Raw genomic sequence first — 26041 nt, 5'->3', positions numbered from 1 at the left:
CCTCTATTTATAGAATGGAGTAAGTCATTCAACACATTGCTTGGTCAACAAGTTATAAATAATGCATTAAATGAATATGAAATGGTGCTTAGATAATAGAAAGCTTTGGGTGTTTTTTGATTTTATGAAGACTATATTAGATCATGGTCAAAAACTTTAGTAAACATCGTTTTCCAATAGTGTTATACCGTTGTAAAGGTTAAGTAGTTCACTGCTCCAAATGAGCATAACGATAACTTTATGTGGTAATGATTCTATTTATCATATTCAATGTTATTTAATCGATATTGAAAAGAAATTTTAATAAGTGTAGTCAAGTAATCATTGATTTGACTAATATGCAAAGCTAGAAATATCACTACAACAAAATAAAGCAAAGGTAACAATGCAAAACCATTGCCTAATATAAAAAAAGTGTTGCCTTGTAGCTAAGACAACACATATGAGGCGTAATTTATGCCCCCGTTGTCTATTCATAAGGCAACACATTTTTATTCAAAGGCAACAATTTTGAAAGCTTAGGTAAAATGATACATAAGGCAACACTTTAACAAAGATAACAAATGAAAAATGTTGCCATCTAAGAAGATAATTCAAAAATGTTGTCACTCCCAAGCATTTAATAGTTAGTAGGGCTCGAACTTGTAACCTTAGAGTTACAAGGTGAGTTCCCCACCAACTCTACCAAACTTGCTCATATATATATATATATATATATGCATATATATATATGTATATATATATATGTATTATATATATATATATATATGTATACACACACACACACACATATATAATATATATATGTATGTATGTATATAAATATATATATTTATATATAAATATATATATATATGTATATACATACATACATACATACATACATATATATATGTATATATATATATATGTTGTCATTTTAATATAAATGTTGCTATAGATGGCAACATAGATATTAATGTTATATTTTTCAAACAATAGTTTTGTTATTGTTATCTTTTCATGCAACAATTATTATATTTGTTGTCTTAGACAAGAAAAAGATAACACTTTAAGCGACTGTTGTCTTATATAGTCTAGAGCAACACTTTTTTTCTGTTACTTTAGTTCAAGGTAACAAATAAGTATTGTTGCGTTAGATTATTAAGAGTAACATTTCTGTAAGTGTTGCAATCTTTAGTGTTGCCTATTCTCATTTTTTTTGTAGTGATGCTCTAATAAAAATTAGTAGAATGGAATTGACTTATATGAATGATGTGTATAGTAGTGAATTTGGCAATATAAATATTGAACAATATAAAATTTTAAACAAATGTGATCCTTAATATATACAATGAAAGATAGTAATCCAAATGTAGTTAAAAGATAAAAGTAAATGAATGATCCTTTGACATAATCACATATTTCATATTTCAATTAGAAACTTAATGACTAATAATTAACAAAATAATAAAACGTGAATATTTGGATGTCAAATGTTTAATTTCATTTAAAGATTTTCACTGTCTACCCCGTACATTATATACAACAGTTTCAAAAAGGCATTTAAGAAATGTTAGGTTCACACAATATAACACACTCCAGTGTTATATATTGTTTGTTAATAGTGAAAGTTAAGTTGATCATTAAGATAAATATTGTTTTGCAAGTATTGTGACCTTTTAATAGTAGGCAAAGGTTGATAGTATTAAGAACCGAAAGATTTATAGATTTTAAAATAAATGTCGTAATGGCGTTCAATAATCTAAAATATTAACTAGTTGGAATGTCTATTATGAAGATGTATTAGGAATGTCTATTAGGATATTCTACTTTAATAATAAATACATATTAACATTAGACATTGTGATTAGTATTATATATAGGAGTAAGTAATCGAATATGATGGAGATAGTGGGAGTTGATAAAATAAAAAAATTGAAATAACCAAAATTAGTGGTATAATATGAGGAGAAATAGTATTATGTTGCGATCCACTAGTAGTGAGAAATGAATCGAGTATTGTAAAATCTTTCCAAAATTAGAATGTAAATCAAGTAATTATGAAGGATCGTAAATGGAAAGTGGACCAATTATTTAAATAAAATAGATATGTTGTTTTTTTAGCTACTATATTAAAAGGAATTCTCCTAAAAGTATATGTGTCACATCAATACCCTTTCATTAAGACATGTCATCCAATTACGGTCTTATTATGCCATGTCACACACTCAACACCACATGACTCTAATGTATTAGGAATGTCTATTAGGATATTCTACTTTAATAATAAATACATATTAACATTAGACATTGTGATTAGTATTATATATAGGAGTAAGTAATCGAATATGATGGAGATAGTGAGAGTTGATAAAATAAAAAATTGAAATAACCAAAAGTAGTGGTATAATATAAGGAGAAATATTATTATGTTGCGATCCACTAGTAGTGAGAAATGAATCAAGTATTGTAAAATCTTTCCAAAATTAGAATGTAAATCAAGTAATTATGAAGGATCGTAAATGGAAAGTGGACCAATTATTTAAATAAAATAGATATGTTGTTTTGTTAACTACTATATTAAAAGGAATTCTCCTAAAAGTATATGTGTCACATCAATACCCTTTCATTAAGACATGTCATCCAATTACGGTCTTATTATGCCATGTCACACACTCAACACCACATGACTCTTAACATGTTTCTCAAAAACAATATACACATATTTTGAACACGCAACTTCATTTCTAATTCGTTATTTATTAAAAATACTTTAAGTAGATACAATCAGCGCCGGGGCTCGAATACTAGTTTTGTAATGAAATGGTTGTGTTATTGATATGGCTCTTATTAAAGAAATTTATCCTATGATTTAATCCATCCGTTACGACTTATGCTTTGAACTTTAATGTTAAATTCTTATTTAAGGTAAGGAATAGTAAAATATTGAATATAGAAGTGATTATTTTACAAAAGTGAAATGTTGCAAAATAATAATTAATTACTGTATTATTAATTAATAACAACAGAAAATGTGTCATTGGTGTGTCACGTGTTTTAACAAGATTTGGAACCAAGTGTTTTAACTAGATTTCACTAATAATAAACTAATTGAAATTTGCTATTTATTTAATTGATTGTTCTTGGACGCTTGTGCCTGTGCCTGTATGTAAAGGCCCAAATCTTCATCATGGGTCACGAACATATCCAAACTCTTCAATGGGCAAGCTGAATATTTTTCCTAAATTATACACGTCAAATTGTCAATTTAAACCTTAGCATTCATCTACACATTCAGATTTGCATAAAACATATCCATACATTATAGTGGGCTTCATACAGTACATCATAAAATCCATTTTGTGAATGCAACAAAATTTAATAGACAGAACTTATAAAAGAAAATGTTGTAGTTTTTTTTTCTTTGGTAATGTAAATCGACTACATGTAACCAACATTTTTTAATTATTACTCAACTAGTGTACTATGATTCTGCCGAAAAAATCACCCTTACGCGCTGGAGGATTCTCCATTCCAAACTTGTGTGGACGTTTCCTCATTTACTTTCTTGGTACCCCATCGTAAAGCAAATAGATCCGAACGTCTACGCCTATCTCTACTTGTACTATATAGTAGCTGCGAAACTTCCTACATAACATAAATAGTATTTGTAACATTATACAAAAAGTCGTTGAGAATCAAATAAAATCAAAGGTGAGATATATAATATCACTCACATTTACTAAAAAAAATAAAAACACTTACAATAACTCACATCAAACATCGGAGATTCCTTGGGTCCTAATGTGTCCCTAGCTACTTTAGGATGTCTTTCTCCATATGCAACATCCAATAGCTAAAAAATACATTGGATAAAGGTGTCAAATTCAATTTAATTGATTAACAATTCAGAATTAAAACTAAGTATACTAACTTAACATGATTGCTTACCCCAATTTTTCCATAATCACCGGAAATATTTCTATCTAGCTTCCCTGCATAACCTATTCTCTCCATGCTCCATACCTTCAAACGAGGATATACATCCCAGTCATAGGGATCCAAATTCAGACGATCTAGAAAGAATATCTGCAACAAAGGACAGGATTAAATTATGTATAAGTATCAAAATAATTGAACAAATAATATTAATATTTATAAAATACAACACCACAAAAAATTATTGCACAAATTAGATACTCACTACAGCAAATATAGCACATCCACCGCAACCACCTGCAAAACCATTAGCATAAAAACGTCGCGCAAAATTTTAACACTTTGAAGAAATTTTTTCAAAACAAGGTCACACCAATCATAGTTTTTGCATTCCATAGCACAACTCAATGCCGGTAACAAGTCAGATGCTAGTCTTGGTGACTGTATTGGGCATAAAATCATTTGAAGGGCAAGGATTAGGAATAATGTTTTGAATTCTTCTTCATCATTTGCCTCAAACTGTCCCTCCAATCGATCCATCATCTGTACGGTAACAGGGATGCCCATTGAAGTGTATGTGCGACCGCATTGTTGGTTAGGTGTCGTCTCCCATGTCCTTCCATATTTCAATAAAACATTCTGCACCTTCAAACGAACATCACCAAACAATTGCTTTGTTGTAGGAACTGCAGTTTTCCAAATAGGAATTCCTAAAATCCAATGAACTTGGTTCTTAAAAAACTTGAAGGACCTGCCGTTTGTACCAATTAAGCATCTATTAATTGGATCAATACGCGTCATTATCCAATAAGCTAACTGTCTAGGTAGATGCATATGGGAAGCCAAATGTAATAAGCCACCAAATCCCATCTCACATACCCATCTTATCCTCCTTTCATCAAATTTTTGGCAAATTCTTCCGAATGACTCAACTCGACAGTTCATATTTGGGGGCTGACATCAATTCAAATAATTTACCAAAGTCACATTAGGGTCTAATTAAAATTAGATTTACCATAAAAAAATTATAATTAATCACACACAAATCAAGTAGTTCACTCTTCTCAATGCTACTGAATATTGATTAATCACTTGGGCTCTTGCTTTCACACGGCCCCCCACGCTTTGGGAGTTATCCTACGATCCATAAACTAACTATCATCAGCTGCTATGGTTTGAAAATTAAAAACAGAAATTAAACAAGTAGAAAGCAAATGAAATTCACAATATCGTTACCGCAAACAGTTGAGGATGTAAATCAATTGTGTTGTGAACAATTCGATTTCCAATTCTACCAATTTGCAATTATAATTATGCTTAATTTAACACATTGATAACAATTATACAAGATATACACTGAATATTTCCAAATTTAAGTAATACTTCCAATGAACATAGCATATTCAATTTCACATTCATAAGTAAGACAATCATCCTTTTGATATATTACAAATTTATAAAAGATAATTAGTACTTACAATTGGTTGCTGAACCAAGATGTCCAGCCTGTTGTCTTCATTACAGTCACGCCTCCTCTTACCCAAATCGTATTGACCCATTCTGATTGTGTGATAGGATGCAAAGAAGATCTACAGTGTTTTCAAAGCGGCAAAGATATGGAGGTTGTGGATTTGAAAAAAAAATTAATTAACATACATTTGTTGTCGATTCCAAATGATGATTTCAAAAGAGAGAGAGATGAACTTTGAAGGTGGAGTAACAAAAACCCTAGTCTGTTGTTAACTGACGACTATGAAATGGAGTTAAGTCCAGATGTACAAGCGTATGTTTACCTGGATGCTCAGTCAAAGTAAAAGTCCATGTCATTACTGTAAAATTACAAACGCATCCTCATAGTAATAGGTTGAAATACCTGAATAACCCCTAGATTGACGAAATTCGTTAATCAAGAAGATCAATAGGGATTTTCCGCACTTAGAGGATGCGAATACATAAAAATTAAGTGCATGCTCGTGTCAAATTTAAAGCAGTTGAGTATGAGTTGTGCCAAGATTTCTAAAAAAAAAAGTGTTTCAGCTAGTCAGTTTTTTGTATTAAAAAAAGTGTTTCAGCAATTGAAATTCATATTTATTTGGTTTTCTTTTTGGGGAGTGAGAAAATAAAAGAACGCGAAGGATAGAATCACTACACTATCGGGGTCGACTATAACTATAACCAAATTCTTTATCATAGTAAATAAATTTATTTTCCCTTGATCGGATAGCGGGAATTGGACTTGCATCTTCTCCTTGGCAAAGAGAAATTTTACCATTTGACTATATCCGCATTTTTACCTTCTTGAGAAGGAATATGTCCCTGCATGCATATACATAGATATACAATATATGTCTCGATGATATATGTGTAGAGTCGGACCACCATTCCGATTAAATTCTAAATTTCTTTATTTACTTGGTTCTTTGGAGCCCATGAACAACCCACATGTGAGCATTCTTCTTGTCCCACACTAAAAAACACTAAACACTAAAAAAGGGGAAGTGTAGTGGTAATGATATGAAATCCCACATTCACTAAATACAAAAAGGAAACCCCCAAATGGCACCGGTTCAGGCCAAACCGGTGCCAAAAATTAGCCTAAAAATGGGCGGGTTTTTAGACAAAGAGAAATGGCACCGGTTCAGACAAAACCGGTGCCAAAAATACAAAGGGCACCGGTTTGAACCGGTGCCAATCCTTTTTTAAAAAAAACCGGCTTTTTTTTATTCCATTTATATATAAGGTTATATACCACTCTAAGTCTCAAACCCTAAAGCTAATTCACTCACAAAACACTCTCTGTTCGCCGCTCATCCTTTCTCTCTCATCCCTTTCTCTTTCATCTGCTCTCATTCTCATCTCCTCTTTCAATCTCTTTCTCGTTCTCTTTCAATCCCTTCTTTCAATCCCTTTCTCGTTCTCTTTCAAACCCTTCTTTCCATCAATTTTGATTGCATTTTTTTTTATCGATTTCTCGGTTTTTTTTTTTTTTTTAAGATTTCAATTTTTTTCTGGGCTTTTGATTTTTCTTTCAATTTCAATTTTTCTTTCGATTTCAACTATTTTGATTTCTGGGTGTTTTCGATTTGTGGGTTATTCTGGGTTAATTTTTTTGATTTCGACCTTGATTTTTTTTTCTATTTCTGGGTTTTTTTTTCGATTTCGATTGTTTTTTTTTCGATTTTGATTTTGTTTTTCGATTTCTGGGTTAATTTTCGGCTACAATAATCGATTTTGGGTTAATGCATGCGTTTTTGGGTGTTTTTTATGGATTTGTTCGAAATTGATTATTTTGGGTTAATACAAGTTGATTTGGGTTTGTTCGAAGTTAATTTTGGGTTTAATTGATTTTATGAGTGTCTTCAAAATTTTTTATGGGTTTCTTTGAATTTTTTTTTGGTTTAATCCACCACGAACACATGCATGAGCAAGGTTAGGGTATTATTTCTCGATTTTAATTCGATTTATTTTTTATTTTCTGGGTTTTAATTGGTTTTCGAATTTTGTTTTATTTTAATCGATTTATTTGTTATTTTTATCGATTTTAATTTGTTTTTTTAAGTGATTTTCAATTTTCTGGTTTGGTCAATCGATTTTTAAACTTATTTTAATTCGGTTTTTTTTTTAATTTCTGGGTTTTTCTCTCGAAATTTTTTTATTCTTTGGGTTTTTTTTCTTCTGATTTTCGATTTTAATTTTTATTTTAATCGGTTTTTTTTATGAGTTTTTTTTATATATTTTTATTTTTTGATTTTGATGTTCTGGGTTTTTTTTCTAGGTTTTAAACTGATTTTCTTTTCTTTTTTTTTTTTTCCGATTTTCTGGGGTTTTTTTTTTATTTTTTTCGCAGCTAAATCATGTTAATCGATTCATTTTGGTTGTTTTAATTGGTGCAGGTATATGGATTTAGATCTTAAATTGAAGAATCAAGATACAAGTATATTGTGAAGTTGTAAATTTTTTTTTGTGATTTATATTGTAATTTTATTTATTTATTTATATGTTGTAATTTTTTTTATTTTGATTTATATACTGTTTTATTGATCTATACTGTAATTTTTTTTTTATCATATATATATATTGAATAGATTGAATTATATAGATTGTGATGTTCGATTCATATTTGGTATTCTCATTTAATTCTAGTTTATTTAATTAAAAAAAAATTAATTATTGGGGGGTTTTTGGCACCGGTTAACCGGTGCCAAAAACTTTGAAATATTTTTTTGTGGGCCTTTTTGGCACCGGTTAACCGGTGCCAATTTCGATTTTTGGCACCGGTTTGAACCGGTGCCTTTTTGGCCCCCTTTTTGGCACCCCTCACATAGGCAGCGGTTCAAACCGGTGCCTTAGACCGGGTTTGAAGCGCTGCCAAATGCCTTTTTTCACCTAGTGATTGAAAGAATTAAGAGTTACCACCACAATATAAGGCTAAGGGTTACTCCCCTCATTGCCATATGGTTTTGAGGTGGAACCTCCTTGGTCTTGTAAAGTGGTGGACTTACACTCTCACGTGATGAGTGCGGCCCAGACCCGTATTTAACCTCTCCCTCTAATTTTGTTGTTTTCGCTATTTGTTTTGTTTGTCTTTTGGGGAACTTTTTAATTTGTTAAATTGATTGTATTTTACTATGTCTCACAACTCAATCGAAATAATTCAAATTTGGGGGAGGGGTCATTTTTGGATCTAGAACAAATAGGTTCAAGACATTAGAGAATTAAGGATGCCCACCAGAAAGACTAATCCAATCCATAATGATGTAGCGGAAAATACAAATTTTTTGTTACTTGACCAACCGTCGGGAAAAGCAAATACAATGGGTACACTAATCAATAAGATTGATGAAGTAGCAATAATTAATGCAAAAACAGTCAAGTGAAAAGCTATAGTCATACGTATAATCCTCCAAGCTATCAACAAACAAACTATACACCATTTGATCCCTTTATCGGTCATTGTACTATAAACTAATAAATGTATCACGAAGGGATTTTAGACTATTACTATGGAATTCATTGATTCTATATAATATCACTTATTACCGCTTTATTTAGGAACTACTGGGAAATTATTAATTAATAATTAAATTCTTAAACTAGTTTTTGGCCCGGACGATGCCCCGGGTCATGTATATAAAAAAAATATAATAAAATAATGTAAAATGAATCGGTGGTTTCATATTTATTAAAAATATATATATTTGTTATTTTTTGCAAATATTATTGAACATCAAAATTCTTTATTTAATAATATGTGGTAACCTAAATGTTTTATCCGTATATATTAGTCTATTTATCTATTAAAAAGATTTTATTCTTTAGTTTTCATAAAAAAATAATTCCAAGTAAACACTTATTGTGATTAAAAGAAAAAAACAAAATTTTGCTATGCTTTTTTGGAGTACATATTTTAAATACTATAACATATATGAATCATAAATGAGTAACTAAAAGAAATAAAATTAATTTGTAATCGTATTATTGATAAAATATACACATATAAGACAATTAAAATTTTAGAATTAATGAAAATGAATAACGCACTTTATATTACCATAAGTGTTATTAGAGTAGTGGTTAAATTTTAAATTCAATAAAGCTAAGAATATGAGATTATAACTTCAAATATTAATGCTAACAAACTAGAATTTGTTGAGTGAAAAAATTAATAATAATAATAATAAAATAACATGGCGCCATATGGCGAAATTGGTGACACATGGCAAGATTACAATTCTTGCCATTTAGTTTTAATATATATTGATATTGATGGGCATGATAGGTCATTTCTATATAATATACAGATAAATGGATCACCCTATCAACTTACACCTAAAGTTTTCCGACAAATTCGGATGGTATCAGCTACTAAAACCATGTTCTATTCGGGGGAATAAGAATAAGATAGAAATTGTCTTATGTTGGAGAGATGGCTGAGTGGTTGATAGCTCCGGTCTTGAAAACCGGATAGTTCTTTGTTCAGAACTATCAAGGGTTCGAATCCCTCTCTCTCCTTTTGTTCGTTCAATAGAACTGTTTCTTTCTTTTATTAGTTTTTCTTGGTCTGTTAAAAATAAAACAGAATGGCTCGGCTAGGTGAGATAGTCGAGCCAGAAAAAAAAAGAAATTAAATTACATCGAAATGAGTTGAAAAAAAAACTAGAAAAAAGGAATACTTTTTACGTATGACCTGATCCCTATATGTAATATGTATGATGGAAGCCAATTGATTTATACCTTAAAACGTTGATTTTCTTGTCTCAATTAAGGGGGGGGGGTCATCGAAAGAACAAGTTCAAAATCATGATCAATTTCTTTTTCAAATCCTACTGCAGCTGCACAAGCCCATCCCGCATGCCACAAATGACCTAAGAATAGGAAAAATCCTAAAACAAAATGAGAAGTAGCTAACCAACTTCAAGGAGAGAGATAATTGACTGCATTGATCTTGGTAGCCATCCCACCCACAAATTTTAAAGAACCTAAAGGAGCATGAGTCATATATTCTGCGGAACGACGTTCTTTGCCAAGGTTGTATGTCTTTCTTCAGCCGACTTTATGTAAAATCATATGACGCTCCACTTTTTTTCATATCCTATTTAATAATAATAATAAAGTGTTTGTTTGGTTGACATGAAAATACATTGAATTTAGAACATGAATATATATAAGAATAAGATGAGGGTGGTTTTTTTTTTTTTTTTTAAAAAAAAAAAAAATCCACTAGGATAAAATAAAAGCTCTTAATCTCACATTAATGGAAAACGAAACTGAAATATGAAATCAATCACAACACTTCTACTTTGAGCATTAAACACACTCTATATTACAAACCAACACTACGTACTTTAAATTTTGGTCCAAAATGAAGAAGCATACATCGGCCCAAATAAAAAGTGAATTTTGGATCTAGCCCATAAACTCAACATAAGAGCCCAAAGATTTTAAGAACTCCAATGGAGGATTTGTCGAAGTTTATGCTATCCAAGTATAAAACTCATACAAGGTGTGCTTACGAGGTGTATGAGGATATGTGTTAAATACAGGTCAGGGCTGCACTCGCAACTAAGAGAGAGAGTTCGCTCCACAAATCCAAAGAACTTCTATCCCAAAACCATATTGTAATAGGAGGATTAATTCGTTAACCTTATAAAGAGTTTAACTCTCTTATTTTCTCAACGTGAAACACTTACAGATGTTGTTTGGGAAGTTTATACTTCAACAATATGACATATAATGTTCAAAGATTAAAAGATAGTTAAGCTTGTTCACGAGGTCTGGAGTTGAGTTTCGATTTGCTCACAAGGGTGTCTCAAGCCAAACCCAAAGTCGAGCCAAAAGCGGCTTTACTGAATTGATGTTTGACTGAGTTTTGAACGAGTTGAGCTTTAACAATCGTGAACAATTCAGACTCATTATCACCCCAGCCTATTTGAAATAGTGATCTCTACCCAGGCCAAGTGTACGTCCAACTCGTATCCTTGTATATATTCACTGACCTTTTGGAAAAAACTGAATTGAAGTAGATTGCAATAATAGGAAAATAGCAATACATAAGCTTTTTCAAATAACTTCAAACAGATGAACTAAAGAAGACATCAGCCACCCTTGGGAAGATCTTGCTTGAGTAATTAAAACAAGATCACTAATTTGATCTGGTCAATAGCTTGATTTTGTGGACTTCTGAATTATGATGAGTTCATTTGATAATATTCAAAAGAAAACCCAGCTGTCTTAAGCTTTTCTAGCATTTGATCAAATTGTTTCGCCATCATAGGAGTCAAGTAATTGGTCCAATCTCCAACCTCGCCTTTTCTAAATAAAGCCTTGTTCTCAAATCCAAATATAACCTTACCACTCTTGTTGACCTCCATCTCTTTCAAACTTTTAAAGCTACATACCTCTGTTATCTCATCTACAACCTTTCCTTTCTCTTCCTCCTCCGAAAACGGACAACCCACAAACTCCACCAACCTTTTCAAATGATCTCTTGGTTCCTTCTTCAACCCTTCGTATTCCAAGAATAACACCTTTTTTGGATTTTGTTTGCTCTCCTTCCAGTAGCTCAACACATGATTTTCGTAAGGCCCCCATGGGGAAACACCCGAGCAAAACTTATCTACGTATTTCTCCATCATTTCCATATCGGGTTTGATCCCCTTACATGCCTCAAACTCTTGGAAAAAATGCCATATCGAAACAAAAGTGTCTAAAGGATTTCGACAAACACAAACAATCCTACATTTTGTAGTCTTGATTGAATCTGGCAGTGAGTAACACGGCATGTGAGTAGCAAAGAGTCGAGGTGAAGGTATTTTAGACAAATCTGGTAGTTTTTCATTGACTTTTAGGTAAACTTTTGTTTCTAAATGTGAGATGAGTTCATGCGGATTTTTGGTGTGAAATGGGTATTGAGTAAGATCATTAGATAAATTCTTACGATTTACTATGGCAAAAATAAGGGATTTTAGCCATGTTGTACCGGTTTTGGGTAGGCTAGCTAAGATAATATCAGAATCATAAGCTTGAAAGTGGGTTCTAAATGCGATTACACCCTCAAGAATATAATTTAGGCACCATAAACCTTGATAGAGATACATCGGCCAAACAAACCATGTTTCATCTTCCGTTTTATCTTGAGCTTTTGTGTTTTTGGGCTCTAAGGCTGCCATTTAATGTTGTGGTTATGTTCACAATGGCAAAAAAATGTTGCATATTTATAATTGTTTTTCAATTTTAACTCTTTATTATTTTAATGCACCTTATTTCAAAAACTTATTACTTATTTCAAATAAGATCAGAAAAAAATTAATAAAAAATTCAAGTAATTAAACAATGAATTTATTGTACATCTATCCTCTGCAATAATGTAGACTACGGACCTGTTCTAATTGATTGAACTAAACTGAACTGCACTTAACTTAACTTAACTTACTTAGGGGTGTAATTAGAAGAAAAGAGGAGCACGTGCTAGTCACGTGGGAGTCAACGCCGGAATTCGTGGTCAATGGCCTGAAGGAGGGGGTTGGTCTCCCTTTACAATTTTTATTTTTTTTTAAGTGGTCTGACTTTGCCAAAAAAAATTTATAAGGTTGTCCCAGACAAAAATTGCTTTATAAAAGGTTGTCTCTGACAAATTTTCCTTATAATAATCGTAAAACTTTCGCCAGCACACATGTCATTGCATACCTTTGACCTTTGTATTTGTAATTATATATTCCGTATTACTTCCTCCATCCCCGAATGATAGTCACTTTTGCCATATTTGGTGACTCAAAATGTTAGTCACATTTGCTTTTTTCAAGTATTATTAATATTATTTTTTTTTACCAAAATTCTATCCCATTTGCAAAAATATTTGTGCAAATTTAACTTTTCTATGTAAATTTAACTTTCCTATTTTAATTACTTTCTTTCTCTACTTTTTTCCATACCCAATGTAAATTTACTTTTTCAATGTACTTTTGTTACTTCTTATTTATGTTTATTAATTCCCGTGATTTTCTACCAAAAATGACTATCAATCAGGGACGGAGGGAGTATTAAAAAGTATAAAAGGTTAATATAATAAAAAAAAATATATTGTACTACCACCATATGCAACCGCACCATGGCTCAGTCGCATGCTATATGCGATTCTACCATGGCGTAGTCGCATGCTATGCGACTATTCTGTGGTATAATCGCATATAGCATGCGACTATGCACACAACATGAAAAAAAACTTATCGTCAAATTAGCCGGCGATTTCCCCGCGTTTTCCGGCATACGAACCCCCTTATTATGCAGCGATTCCATTGTTTTCAGCCTCTTGTGGACGAAACGCAATAAAATGTACTGCATAAAGGGGGCATGGTTGGTGAGAAAATTGAATGAGGTCAAACATAAAATTTATAAGGGTAAATAGGTCATTCAATACTACAGCATGAGTAATTCTATTGTGGCATTTAGTAACCCCCTTTTATATATATACGTTTTATTGTTATGAATTTTTTAATAATTAAAGGAGTCATATTCACGTTAAAATGGTCGGATGATGATCTGGCCAAAATTTACATGACCCAAAAAACTTCTACAAACCTGTATCAAACCTAAACCTAGTTGAATCTAACCTAACTAAATTTAATCGATCTAAATTTCAACCTAACCTGGATCTGACCAAATCCTAATAGTATACATACATGACCAGACACGACCAAACCCAATTATGGCCCAACCTATTATTCCATCAACCTGACATGACCTGATCCGTGTTGACCAAACTTTTATTGACCTAACTAAGCTCAACTCAAATATCCAAATTGACAGCTCTAAGAGGGAGCAAGTCATACTTGGAATCTAGGATCATTAAACAATATGTAAGGGTGGAATTGAGATTAGATATGAAATTGTTATTCCTTATGCAATACTCAATCCATTAATTTTTAAATGTAATATTTTGAATTTTAATTTGCACCATTAATTTATATAAGGAGCATCCAATTAGTCGGGCTAATTTACAAATTTGTAATTTTATGAATCAACCACCATTTTTTTTGTTTTCTAAACAATAAAAATAGATGAAATGACAAAGTTATCCCTCATTTAGGTAAAATGACAAAATTATCCTTCATTTATTAGCTAAAATGACCATACAACTACCCTTTAATGTACAATTTTTTGTACATCAGAGTTATAAACTTGAATTGATTTATCTAGATTTGTAGTTACTATTAGTATATTACTAGGTTATCCCTGTCCGATCGATGCACGATTAGAATTAATCTATTTTATATTTTTATGTTCTGTTGCATTGCATTATACTCCCTCCGTCCCATAATTTCGTGTCTGTATTCTTTTTTGAGCGTTCCAAAATGTTGTGCCCGTTTCTAAAAATAGTCCATAATCATTACTTATTTTTTATCTTTCCCACACAAAATACACATATACCCAAAAAAAATCATTACTTACTTTTTCTCTTTTCAATACAATATTCTCTACTTTTTTTTTTTTTTTTTTTTTATCTTTTTTAATAGAATATTCTCCTACTTCCACCATGCTCCTTAAAAACCGTGTTTTTAGATAAATTGGCACGAAAAATTAGGAGGGAGAGAGTATATGATTATACGAAGATTTGAACTAGATATAAAAATAATTTACCTTTAAGGAAAGTAAAAAAAAAAATTAAACCACGATCAATTGCAAACATCTATAAAATTAAGTATGTGAAATAATACTTTAGGAGAGAAACTTAATTAATTGAATCATTTATATATATTTACTCTCACCGTATTTTAATAAGTGTTACAATTACGAATGCGGTCGTGTTTTAATAGTGTTACACTTCCATTTTTGGCAAATTATATGTTACTCCCTCTATTTTTGTCATAAGCTAAAGATGGATTGGCTTCTTTGCCGAGACACAACTTTGATTATCAATATCTTTAATTAGAGGTTTGTAAAAGCTATGAAAAAAATAATTTATATAAGTGGACATTATGATAAATTCAACAACATATTATATAATCATATTTATATCTTATGTATATGTTGGTTAATAAATTAAGTTAATGATGACATATGAACAGTGGATCGGAAAATCTCAACTCTAACTTATAAAAAAAACGGAGAGAGTACATTTTAATATTATATCTGTTTCGGGGTTACAACACCAAGATTGGATTCCGGGCAGTCTGTACCTGCAAAACAACGGATTCTCCGATTGGTTGGAGTTGTGAAAAAATTAAGTCAACCATAATATGTAAATAGCGTAAAAATTAAAGTGATGCATTTTTAAAAAAAACGAAAAGTATACTTTGACATTTGAATCAAAACCTCTAAAATAACTGCCGGGGATCGGCTAAGGCCCCTAAAGACCTAAATGATCGACCTTCAAAATCGAAACTGCACTTCACAATTTTCAACAAACACCTTGAACGTCAATCAAAACTGTATACAGAAATAACACCACTCCCTTATTCCTTACTCCAAAATGTACAAGAAAACCAAGGCCCAATAACCTATAGGAAAATAATTAAAATTGGACTAAACTCGACCAATAACAAAATATTACTCCCTCCGTTTCACTTTGTCAATCCCATATAGAATCAATCACAAAAAATAAGAGAATGAATAATATTTGGAATCTTACATTTTAGTACAAAAATTGCTTAATTAGTTCTATCTTATTAAATGTTTAGATTTTTTTCTTTGAAAAGCATCAATTATAATGCTTGTTTAAGATTAGGAATATCAATCAAATGTCATGTCATCAATTCACTAATGAGATTGATGACCAATCAAAATATTTAATTACTGTCATGTCATCAATCCACTAATGGGATTAGAAATTATAAGACCGGATTAGGAAAATAAAATAAAATAAAAAAAGGAATAAATTCAATATGGGTAGATCATTTTGAAACACCCAAAATAGTATATGAGACTAACATTATGAAACGGAGAGAGTACAAAATATTACCCTTAAAGCCCCAACTTGAGAATCTGCTTGATTCGTCTCCGACATATGTGCATGTGTTACAACTTACAAGTAATACCTCACTAGAATAATTAACATAGCATCAACTACTATGTTGTAGGAAATTGAGAGTGAGGGATAGATCAAGTGGTTAGAGCTCTCCTTCCGGTTCTAAGAGATCTTGAGATCAATTCTCATCACCCGCCCTTTTGGCTCTCTAAACACAAAAAAAAAAAAAAAAAAAATGTAGCAAAATTAAGAGCTAATCAAGTTAGCTCATAGTATGAAGATGAAAAACCAGCCTTCTTTAGTTTTTCTTGCATTTGATCAATACGCTTAGCCATTGTTGGACTCAAGTAATTGGTCCAATCTCCAACCTCCCTTTTTCTAAAGAAAACCTTATTTTCAAATTTAGTAGTAAACCTACCAATCTTATTTACCTCCATTTCCTTCAAACTTTTAAGACAACAAAGCTAAAAAACATATCTACGTAAAACTCAGCCAACCTTTTCAAATGAGCTTCTGGGTCCTTCTTTAGCCCTTCATATTCCAAGAATAACACCTTTTGCGAGTTTTGATTGCTCTTCTTCCAGTACCCTAACACGTGATCTTCATAAGGCCCCCATGGGGAGACACCCGAGCAAAACATATCTACGTATTTCTCCATCATATCTAGATCGGGTTTAATGCCCTTACACGGCTCAAACTCTTGGTAAAAATGCCATGTTGAAACGAAGGTGTCAAAAGGGTTTCGACAAACATAAACAATTCGACATTTTGAATTCTTGATAGAATCCGGTAGTGATAAATATGACATGTGGGTAGCAAAGAGTCGAGGTAAGGGTAGTTCAGATAAGTCTGGTTCATATCCATTGACTTCTTCGTAAACATTTATCTCTAGGTGTTCGATGAGTTGATGAGGATTTTTGGTGCGGAAAGGGTGTTGAGTAAAATCATCAGAAAATTTCGTACGATTTACAATGGCAAAAATAAGGGATTTTAGCCATGTTGTACGGGTTTTTGGTAGACTAGCTAAAATGATATCAGTATCATGAGCTTGAAAGCGGGTTTTGAATGAGATAATACCCCCCAAAATATAACTTAGGCACCATGAACCTTGATAGAGGTACATTGGCCAAACAAACCATGGTTCGTTTGGAAGGGAGAGTTGTAGCTCTTTGATTTCGTCTTGCAAATTTTCCTGAGCTTTGTTGTTCGTGGGTTCTAAGGTTGCCGCCATCTAAATAAATGTAATGGGTATGTTAACAATGGTAAAAGAGTTACATAATATAATTGTAATTCCTAATAAATGCTAAGGCTAACTCGTATTAATAATGATGAATTGTCTACCATGAATATATGAAAAGACAGCTGGAAAGGAAGGTCGTGCAAATATGTTTTTGCTTACAATTTCACACGATGAAGCTTTAATTTGTATCTAAGTCAAGTCAACTATTCTACTTTTGATCTTCACTAAATGCGTAGAATTGAAGTGATTAAAGTCTCAAATAATACCAATATTATATGTAGTCTTTCGAGGATTGATTTGTCGACACAAATGCTTATTTCTTTTAAAAAGGATTTGACAATAGTAGAGTATAACAATCTTGAGCTTTACATCTTAACATCTATGTCATCACAACCAAAAAAAAAACATCTTAACATTTTAGTTAGTCCGTCCTTTGATTTGATATCAAGAGCTAATATGACAAAAAGGTCTCGAGTTCAAATATCATAATTCTTCTATCCCTTAATTAGATATCTATTTCTAAAATTACACGGGAATTAAGGAGCTTAGAGATTCCTTAAAACCCATGATTGAAGAGTACAAAGTGCATGTGGGGGTTAGAGAGAGATAGAAAGAAAAAAAAAGTACTGCAGTTGATAATGATTGAAGAGATAGAGAGAGAAAGTTTTGGAAAATGATGTCAAAAGTACAAAAGAAATACTCGTAAAGAAAATTGATGACAACTGATAAAAAATAGGGACATTGTTAAAAAGTACATTCTTAAAATAGAAGTAGACATCTAATTTTGAAACCCCCCAAAAGAAAAGTAGGCATCTAATTAAGGAACGGAGGAAGTATAACTTAGTATTAGCTTAAATTTTTGGTTTAAGCCGAGGAATTGTCCCCTACTCCTTGAATCTCTATGTCCATGCTTAAGGTCAAATATAGTAACTTATAATGGGAGGTGATCAAAGCCTAAACACTTGTTTCCTTTCCCTCCTTCAATTTCTAATGCTTCCTCTATTTCCTCTATCCAAAGGGAAGAATATCAAAAACAACAAAGGTGTTCTTAGTTAACCTTTTTTTCGCTACTTAAGGTCAAATTCAACTATCAAAACTTTAGATATAGAGTTTTTATGATCGAATTTGATCATTTAATTAAAAAAAAAACTCTTAGCGTGAAATCGAATTCATTGTGAGTCTAATATATTTGACATTAAGAAATTCTTTATCTAACGTTAATAATCTAATGTCAAATATCAAATTATTAATGTCAAATATATTGGACTCATAGTGAGTCCAGCGTACCCAATTTTTTTCGTTTAATTGAACTCATACATTCTCAAACTTGGCTAGTTGTTATTAGTCATGTTGCTTGATGCCCTAAAGGGCGGTTATTATTTACATCTATTTAAGGTGTGCTTTTAACTAGATCAATTATCTCGTCAAGAGGAAGGATTGTTGGAAGTTACTTGTTAGCTTAGGAAATATTGGCTCAAGTAGGATGCATGCATGAATTGAAGGAAGTCGTAAATATCTTCCATTTGTATGAGGAACTTAATTAAGCATGGAACCTCAAGCAAGGAGATTACTTCCATGAGAAAATCCTAGTTCTTGCCGCAAGGGTTAGTTCTTGTATAAACATCATAGGCGCTAATTAAAACTTCGATTATCATTTAAAAACGTGAACACCGTGAAATCAATTCAAATACTTAGAAATTGAAATGAGGAAAGGCCAATAAGTAACGATCTTGCTTAGTGTAGGGATCGGAAGGGTCACTACATACGACACCCACAATGTCACACAACCAAGACAATCAACCCAAATTCAATCCAAACAAACCAAATTCTCACACAACCAATATAACACAATCAAGACAGCAATAGGGCAGTAGCAAATCAACAACAATACCAACAATAATCGGAAGAAAACAACAATAATCAACACACACGGATTATTCGTGGAAAACCCCTTCGATGTGAAGGATAAAAACCATGAGACCGATTAAGGAGTCCACCCTAGATTCTCTTATTGATAATTGAGGGTAAAATAAACTCAAATCAGTCTACAAAATATTTAATAACCCACCACAATAACAAACAATAAGAGATCAAAATTAGAGAGCAAAAGAGTAGAATTCACCCAAAAACAGCAGTTCTGTCCGAAGCAGATTTTGAACAAACCATACCTCAACATGACGATCCAACCTTCCAAAATGAAGCCCTTGATTTCAGGAGTAAAGTGTCAAAATTTGAGCACGATCCAACGGTGAAAACTCCGGCAATAGCCAGTTTACCAGAAGCTGTCCAGAAAACTCCGAAGTTGGATGCTCTCTTGTCAAAACCCTCACTTTCTCTCTATTTTGTGTGTATGATCTGATCAACCACTTGCCACTCACCTAGACTCTTGTTTACCACAAAATTTTCCCTCTAAAGCTTCCAAGAGAAGCCACAAAAAAAGTCATGCCAAATATGAACCAAATATAAGACTTAACAAGTCTAAGAAAATAGCCCAAAATACATGTGTTCAAAAGCAATATATGGATATTGCATATTGGGCTGGAACCACAATACTTAGGCCTTGGATGGCTCATATAGTGAGTTCCAATGAAAATCCAATGCTTCAGATTAGTTTATATTTGTTTTGTTATGAGAGATTAATTAGTGATTAAGATAGATGTGTTTTGTGCCTAATTGTTTGCTAGAAAGTCCACTTAAAACTTTTGGGGAGTCTCCACATGCGCTTAGCAAAATTTTCTAGCTTCTAAAATGAGGGAATTATACGACCTTCAAGGCAAAAAAAAAAAAAAAATGGAGATATTGACGTAATTATTGTCCAATATATTGATTGTGCTTCGATAGATATTGACATAATTATGAGTGTATTTTTAATTTTGCATTTTTTATTAATGAAATTTTATGTCGATTGACATTGAAATTTTGATATCTAATTGTGTCGTTTTTGGCAAATTGATGCCAATGAATGGGATAACTTTATAATTATCAAAGTAATGTAAATGATGCTATTCAAAAAAAAAAAAAAAAAAAAAAGTAATGTAAATGATTACTAGAGTATAAAATATTAAACATTGATTATTAAGTATCAACTAATGTCATTTACTAATTGTGTTTGATTGAGCTTCAAACGCTTACATGATGTAGGTGAACTCTCTTTCTCTCCCTATTCTTTTATTCTTTCATTTGACATATTTAGCTATCAAAACCTACTTCCCCTTCAGCCCATCATATTATTACTCCCTCCGTTTTATGATACTAGCTCCACTTTTCTATTCTAGCTAATTTTAAATACTTGCTTTATTTTCTTATTTAAAAAGCTTTTACAATATTATTTAATTAATTTTTCTCACCTAGTGGACCCACCATGAATCCTACTTCCTCTGTTCTTTTTTACTTGACCTGTTTCTTTTATCACGCTTGTCAATGCAAAACTTTAACGATCAATAACTCAAATTCTCCATAAGTAAAAATTTTAAAAGTTATATTTTATGATAGTACTTATTAAGACGAATCTAAAAAGATCATACATGAATATATTTTTCCTTATATATTATTCATAAAAGACGGTCAAAGGAGGGGTGCTGAATAGTGTAAAAGTCAAAGCGGGTCAAGTAATAAAGAATGGAGGAAGTATTTTATTAATTTCATATTCTATCTCCTCTAATTCTCTCCACTATTTTTGCATTTTTTTATTTTTCCAGCTACCTCACTACCTCCATATTTTATTACTTTCTCCAATTTCTTCTAAAACTCTGTACATATAGAAATAGAGGGAGTAATTTATATATAGAATCAAGGGAAACAATAACGTAGATTAGAACTATTAGTTGTACTTAGGCAACCAGTGAACCAACAACGAACTTTAATATACATTCATATAAAACACATGCATACAAGATACAACGTCCACTTTTATAGTTTTATTCATTAATTTATGCAATATCAAGTCATGCATGGGTACCATTCAACTACACCTAACCTTAAGGCATACATCCCCGTGTATGCAAACAAACTAATAATTAAGCAACCATAATAATCTCAATTAAAATATATGAAGTATGAATTAAGAGATTATTGATGAATTATTGAACCTGCCAAAGACACGAGCAAAATGATGGCAAAGATGGTAATTCTCTCCATAGCTAAAGAAAATTTGAGCTTAAAGAATTTGTGTCATCGATCTATCAATCTTTACACTTATTTATAATGCTAAGAAAATTACCAAGTCAATAATTGATTTCAACGGCTAATATAGTAATATTCCTATAACTCTTTTTTCTTGATGATGAGGTGGGAGTAGTTAGTAGTACGTGGTATTGTGGTAAGGTGTTTGGGATAATCCATCAAGAGAACCAACTAAAGTGATTATCACATATCATTGTATAATAATAACTAATATATAAATCTAAACTTTTAGCCAGGTCACGAGGCATCAACACTTGACTATTCAACTTTTTGTCAAGTGTTGCGCCACGTTAGATAGATTTAAATAGACTTCATAAGATAAAAAATAGTTAGTTTAGATTTCTATTTGGATAGAATTTTAGGATAAAATTGTTAGTTTACACTTTTATTTTTGATAAAATACCAATATTTTAGATGTACAAATTGAATTATAATTTTATTCAAAAAGAATTATTAGATTATAATTCTCAAAAATTATCATATACATTTATTTTTTATATCATAATTTTTTTTAACGAAAGAAGTAGTTTAAAGCGTAAAACATCCATTATTATTATTATTATTATTATTATTATTATATATATATATATATATATATATATATATATATATATATATATATATATATATATATATATATATATATATATATATATATATATATATATATATATATATATTAGTGTGTAGCCCGGGCGTTGCACCGGGTTGCTACTTCAATAATTCTTTGTGATGATGTTTTGATATAATAAATTATTTTTTTTATTTTTATTTATTTATTTATTTATTTATTTATTTATTTGTAATTAGACTTTGTGAGTATCAATTATATATATTTATTTTCATGCTTATAGCATACTTGATAGTTGGCTTAGATGGTTAAATAACCATTGTTCTTAGTAACATCCAGATAAGTATGTCAAAAATAAAAAAAAATGAAAACAAAACAAAAAATAAAAATATACACATGACACTCTATATTGTCTTTAAGTTTTCCTGTTTTAAAATAATAGTATAGATGTACATAAGGAATTAGTTTATATTATTACATTATTTTGGGAAATCACTCATTGGTAAAGCATGAAGAGGGGAAGAAACTTCAATTTTTTCCTTGTCAATTGTAATTTGTTTTAAAATTTGGAATTATTTTTGTAACCCCATTTTTATTTTTACTATATAAATTAGGGCTGTTTATCGGTCCAAGATCGGACCGACCCGGATTGGACCGAAGACCGAAAATTAGAATTTTAAGAACCGAAGACCGGACCGATTAAGTTAGGACCGAACCCGGACCGGACCGAAAGAATCGGTCCAAAACCCGGGCCGGACCGCTTTGGACCGATTTAAGAATTTTTTTAAAAAGAATACTCAATTTTTTATAAAGTTTAGGAAAGCACAAAAAAAAATATTGGAAAAACTGTATTGTAACGTCATTTTTACATCTTTTTTTGTATGTTTAGTGCAAAAAAGCTTGTAAATTTAAAGCTTTCTAAGTTTATTAAGGATAATTTTAACCATTATTTAAAGTTTCACACATATTTTTAATAAAAAAATCGGTCCGGTCCAAAACCGGTTTTAAAAGGTTTTTGGACCGGATCGGACCGAAGACCAGAAAAATGAATTTCAAGACCCGAAGACCGGACCGATTAATTCGGTCCGGTCCGGGGTGGTCCGGTCCATTTTTTCGGTCCGGTCCGATTTATGAACACCCCTAATATAAATACGTGTGTGTGTGGCGTTGGTTTCAATATGATTTAGATTGGTAATCGTTGCGCAATATTGAAATATTGTTTCTCAACCAACAAAGGGTGCTGGTTATTTTTTATGATTTGATTCCAATTTAGAAGTTAACTAGATGAAACCCGTGCGATGCACGGTTTGTTTGAATTTTTTAAATAATTATATATATACTAGTTTTGTGCCCCGTGCGATGTCCGGGTGGTTTATGAAGTCTATTTAAATCTATCCAACGTGGCGCGACACTCAAATTTTATTTTATCAAAAATAAAACTCTAAAATAACAACTTTATCCTAAAATTCTATCAAAATTTGATTCAAAATAGAATTATAAACTAACTTTTTTTATCTTATGAAGTCTATTTGAACCTATCCAACGTGGCGCGACACTTGGCGAAAAGTTAGAATGCCAAGTGTCGCTGCCTCGTGACCTGGCTAAAAGTTTAGCTTTATATATATATATATATATATATATATAAAATTGAGATCATGTGAGAACCAAGGTGAATAATAGGAACTAGGAACTAATCTCAGCCATTGATCGCACTCCATCTAATGGCTCATATTGCACCCGCTCTCATTAATGGCATTCTCGTAATTTTGTTGTTTTCAACCTTTTTTTCCAATTTTTTTAACTTCTAAGACAATTTCATTTACTTTAAGATTGATTTCATTTACTTTTTACTAAATTTTCATTTAATTTTAAGAAATAAAACTGGAAACTACTTCATAAAGTTAAAATATTACAATAATGTCATTAATGACACGGGAAGCATGTGAACCATCTGATTAACATGATCTAAGGGTCTAGATTAGTTCCTAGTTCTTATTTTAGTCTTGGTTCTCATTATAACTTGGTCCTATATATATATATATATATATATATATATATATATATATATATATATATATATATATATATATATATATATATATATATATATATATATATATATATATATATATATATATATATATATATATATATATATAATAATCGGTTATAAACTTATAATAATATACTTCACAAATCTAATAGAATTTTATTACTATGTAGACCTGTCAATTAGGGTCGGATCATGAGTTATTTTGGATTGGGTCACTTCAGGTTACGAGTCAACAATTGTTCAACCCTTGTTTAAAGTTTTGGGTTCGGGTCAACCCAACGGGCTTTAAGCATTTATTTTATTTAAATTATTTTTTGCTAATATTTAATTTTTTAATGTATTAAATCGAACATTATTTCCACCAACATTATTATTAGTCATTACATGCCTAATTGATAGTAAATCGTTACAAAAGCACATCAATTTCTAAATAATTTTGTATAAATGATATATTTTAAAATTTGTTATATAAATTAAAAATTTATCTTAAAATTTAATAAATAAAAAAGGTATCGCACGAGCACAAAACTAGTATATAATATTATTAAAACGCAAAGAGACAGCATGAGGACGCCATGTGTCACTGCTGCATCAACATGATTTGGGGTCACATCATCGCTATGTGTCATCACTCTAAAACTTTTCATATGTACACTTATCTTATTTAATTTTTCTCTAGAATGTAACTTCTAAGTAATTATTGCACAATAATAAACTACAAATTAATTTGAAAGAAATTAATCACATGCTAATGGTTGTTAATTTCATGGATGGTACGAGTAATATTCTAGACTAAATACCAGTTAAGCAATTGCACATAGTAACATTTACATGTATACTACTGCATCTCTTTTTTCAATTTCCATATTTTTTTTTCCATTTTTTGAATTAATTTTAAAATTATACTGTTTTCAAATTCTTATTTTAAGTTCAAGTAATTTTTTCATTTTGTATTTAAACAAAACTTCGGAAATTGTTCGAATCACAAACTAGTACATGTAGACAAAAAAAAAAAAAAAAAAAAAAAAAAAAAAAACCCTTTAATTATAACACCACAAAAAAACACTGAAATTTGATTTTACCCCACTTAACGGATTCTTGGATAGAATCCATTAATGAGACCCCTAATAGACACGTGTCACGTCTTAATTGGTTTTAAAAAAAATAAAATAAAAAGAAAAAAAAACAAAAACAAAAACAAAAACCTAAAACCCAACCCCGCCACCACTCCCAATTATTATACGGAGTATGCAATTGGGACCCCTAATTTTTTATTTTATTTTATTTTCTTACACAAAATGATAAGAATTTAATTAAACAAAGTAGATATTGGAGGAATTTTAAATGGAGAAATGTTAGGCATGTAGAAATGCATAACAAGGGGTATTCATGTAATTATACGTATGCAGAAGCGAAGCATATTCTAGTATCATTGGATGATCAAATGGTACCATTGAATATATAGTGATACGGGGATACGGGGATACGAGCGTGTTCGGCAAAATATAGCTGTGAAGGTAGCTGTAGTTAGGGAGGTAGTTGTTAGCTGTGTAGGTAATTGCTAGCTGTCAACAAACTGTTAGTTATGAAAATAAATAATTTAGATATGAG

General features: G+C 31.0%; 2 protein-coding genes and 1 pseudogene across 4 annotated transcripts; all 3 read right to left on the bottom strand.

The window, feature by feature from the left end:
• Positions 1 to 3252: 3252 nt before the first annotated feature.
• Positions 3253 to 6959, bottom strand: LOC110718219. Of its 3 annotated transcripts, XR_002510872.1 has the most exons (6): positions 5400 to 6959; positions 4981 to 5058; positions 4187 to 4875; positions 3934 to 4071; positions 3748 to 3838; positions 3253 to 3630 (listed from the first exon to the last, which is right to left on the bottom strand). XR_002510872.1 is itself a non-coding variant. In XM_021897030.1 (4 exons), the coding sequence occupies exons 1-4, from the start codon at positions 5478 to 5480 to the stop codon at positions 3493 to 3495; spliced, it is 438 nt and encodes a 145-aa protein (XP_021752722.1). In that variant the 5' UTR covers positions 5481 to 6955; the 3' UTR covers positions 3254 to 3492. The 3 variants fall into 3 exon arrangements, 1 of the variants encoding a protein (XP_021752722.1); XR_002510874.1 differs by lacking the exon at positions 4981 to 5058; XM_021897030.1 differs by lacking the exons at positions 4187 to 4875; positions 4981 to 5058 and having other exon boundaries at positions 3254 to 3630; positions 3758 to 3838; positions 5400 to 6955.
• A 4226-nt stretch (positions 6960 to 11185) lies between these two features.
• Positions 11186 to 12615, bottom strand: LOC110717165 (cytosolic sulfotransferase 13-like). The gene has a single exon (XM_021895809.1). The coding sequence runs from the start codon at positions 12588 to 12590 to the stop codon at positions 11607 to 11609; it is 984 nt and encodes a 327-aa protein (XP_021751501.1). The 5' UTR covers positions 12591 to 12615; the 3' UTR covers positions 11186 to 11606.
• Positions 12616 to 15485: 2870 nt separating this feature from the next.
• LOC110718210 lies at positions 15486 to 21839 on the bottom strand (annotated as a pseudogene).
• Between the last annotated feature and the right edge of the window lie 4202 nt (positions 21840 to 26041).

Source organism: Chenopodium quinoa, unplaced genomic scaffold (assembly GCF_001683475.1).
Source record: "Chenopodium quinoa cultivar QQ74 unplaced genomic scaffold, ASM168347v1, whole genome shotgun sequence".
NCBI lineage: Eukaryota > Viridiplantae > Streptophyta > Magnoliopsida > Caryophyllales > Amaranthaceae > Chenopodium > Chenopodium quinoa.
The sequence above is the reverse complement of the archived record's forward strand: the minus strand, read 5'-3'. Positions and strand labels throughout refer to the sequence as shown.

Excerpts from the sequence above, each read along its gene's own strand:
- LOC110718219 (XM_021897030.1), bottom strand. The coding sequence starts at position 5,480 with ATGGGTCAATACGATTTGGGTAAGAGGAGGCGTGACTGTAATGAAGAC. Across the intron at positions 4,072-5,399 it reads TCTTGGTTCAGCAACCAATT|ATATTCTTTCTAGATCGTCT; the intron begins GTAAGTACTAAT and ends CCTTTGTTGCAG. Across the intron at positions 3,631-3,757 it reads AGGAATCTCCGATGTTTGAT|GAAGTTTCGCAGCTACTATA; the intron begins GTGAGTTATTGT and ends TATGTTATGTAG.
- LOC110717165 (XM_021895809.1), bottom strand. The coding sequence starts at position 12,590 with ATGGCAGCCTTAGAGCCCAAAAACACAAAAGCTCAAGATAAAACGGAA.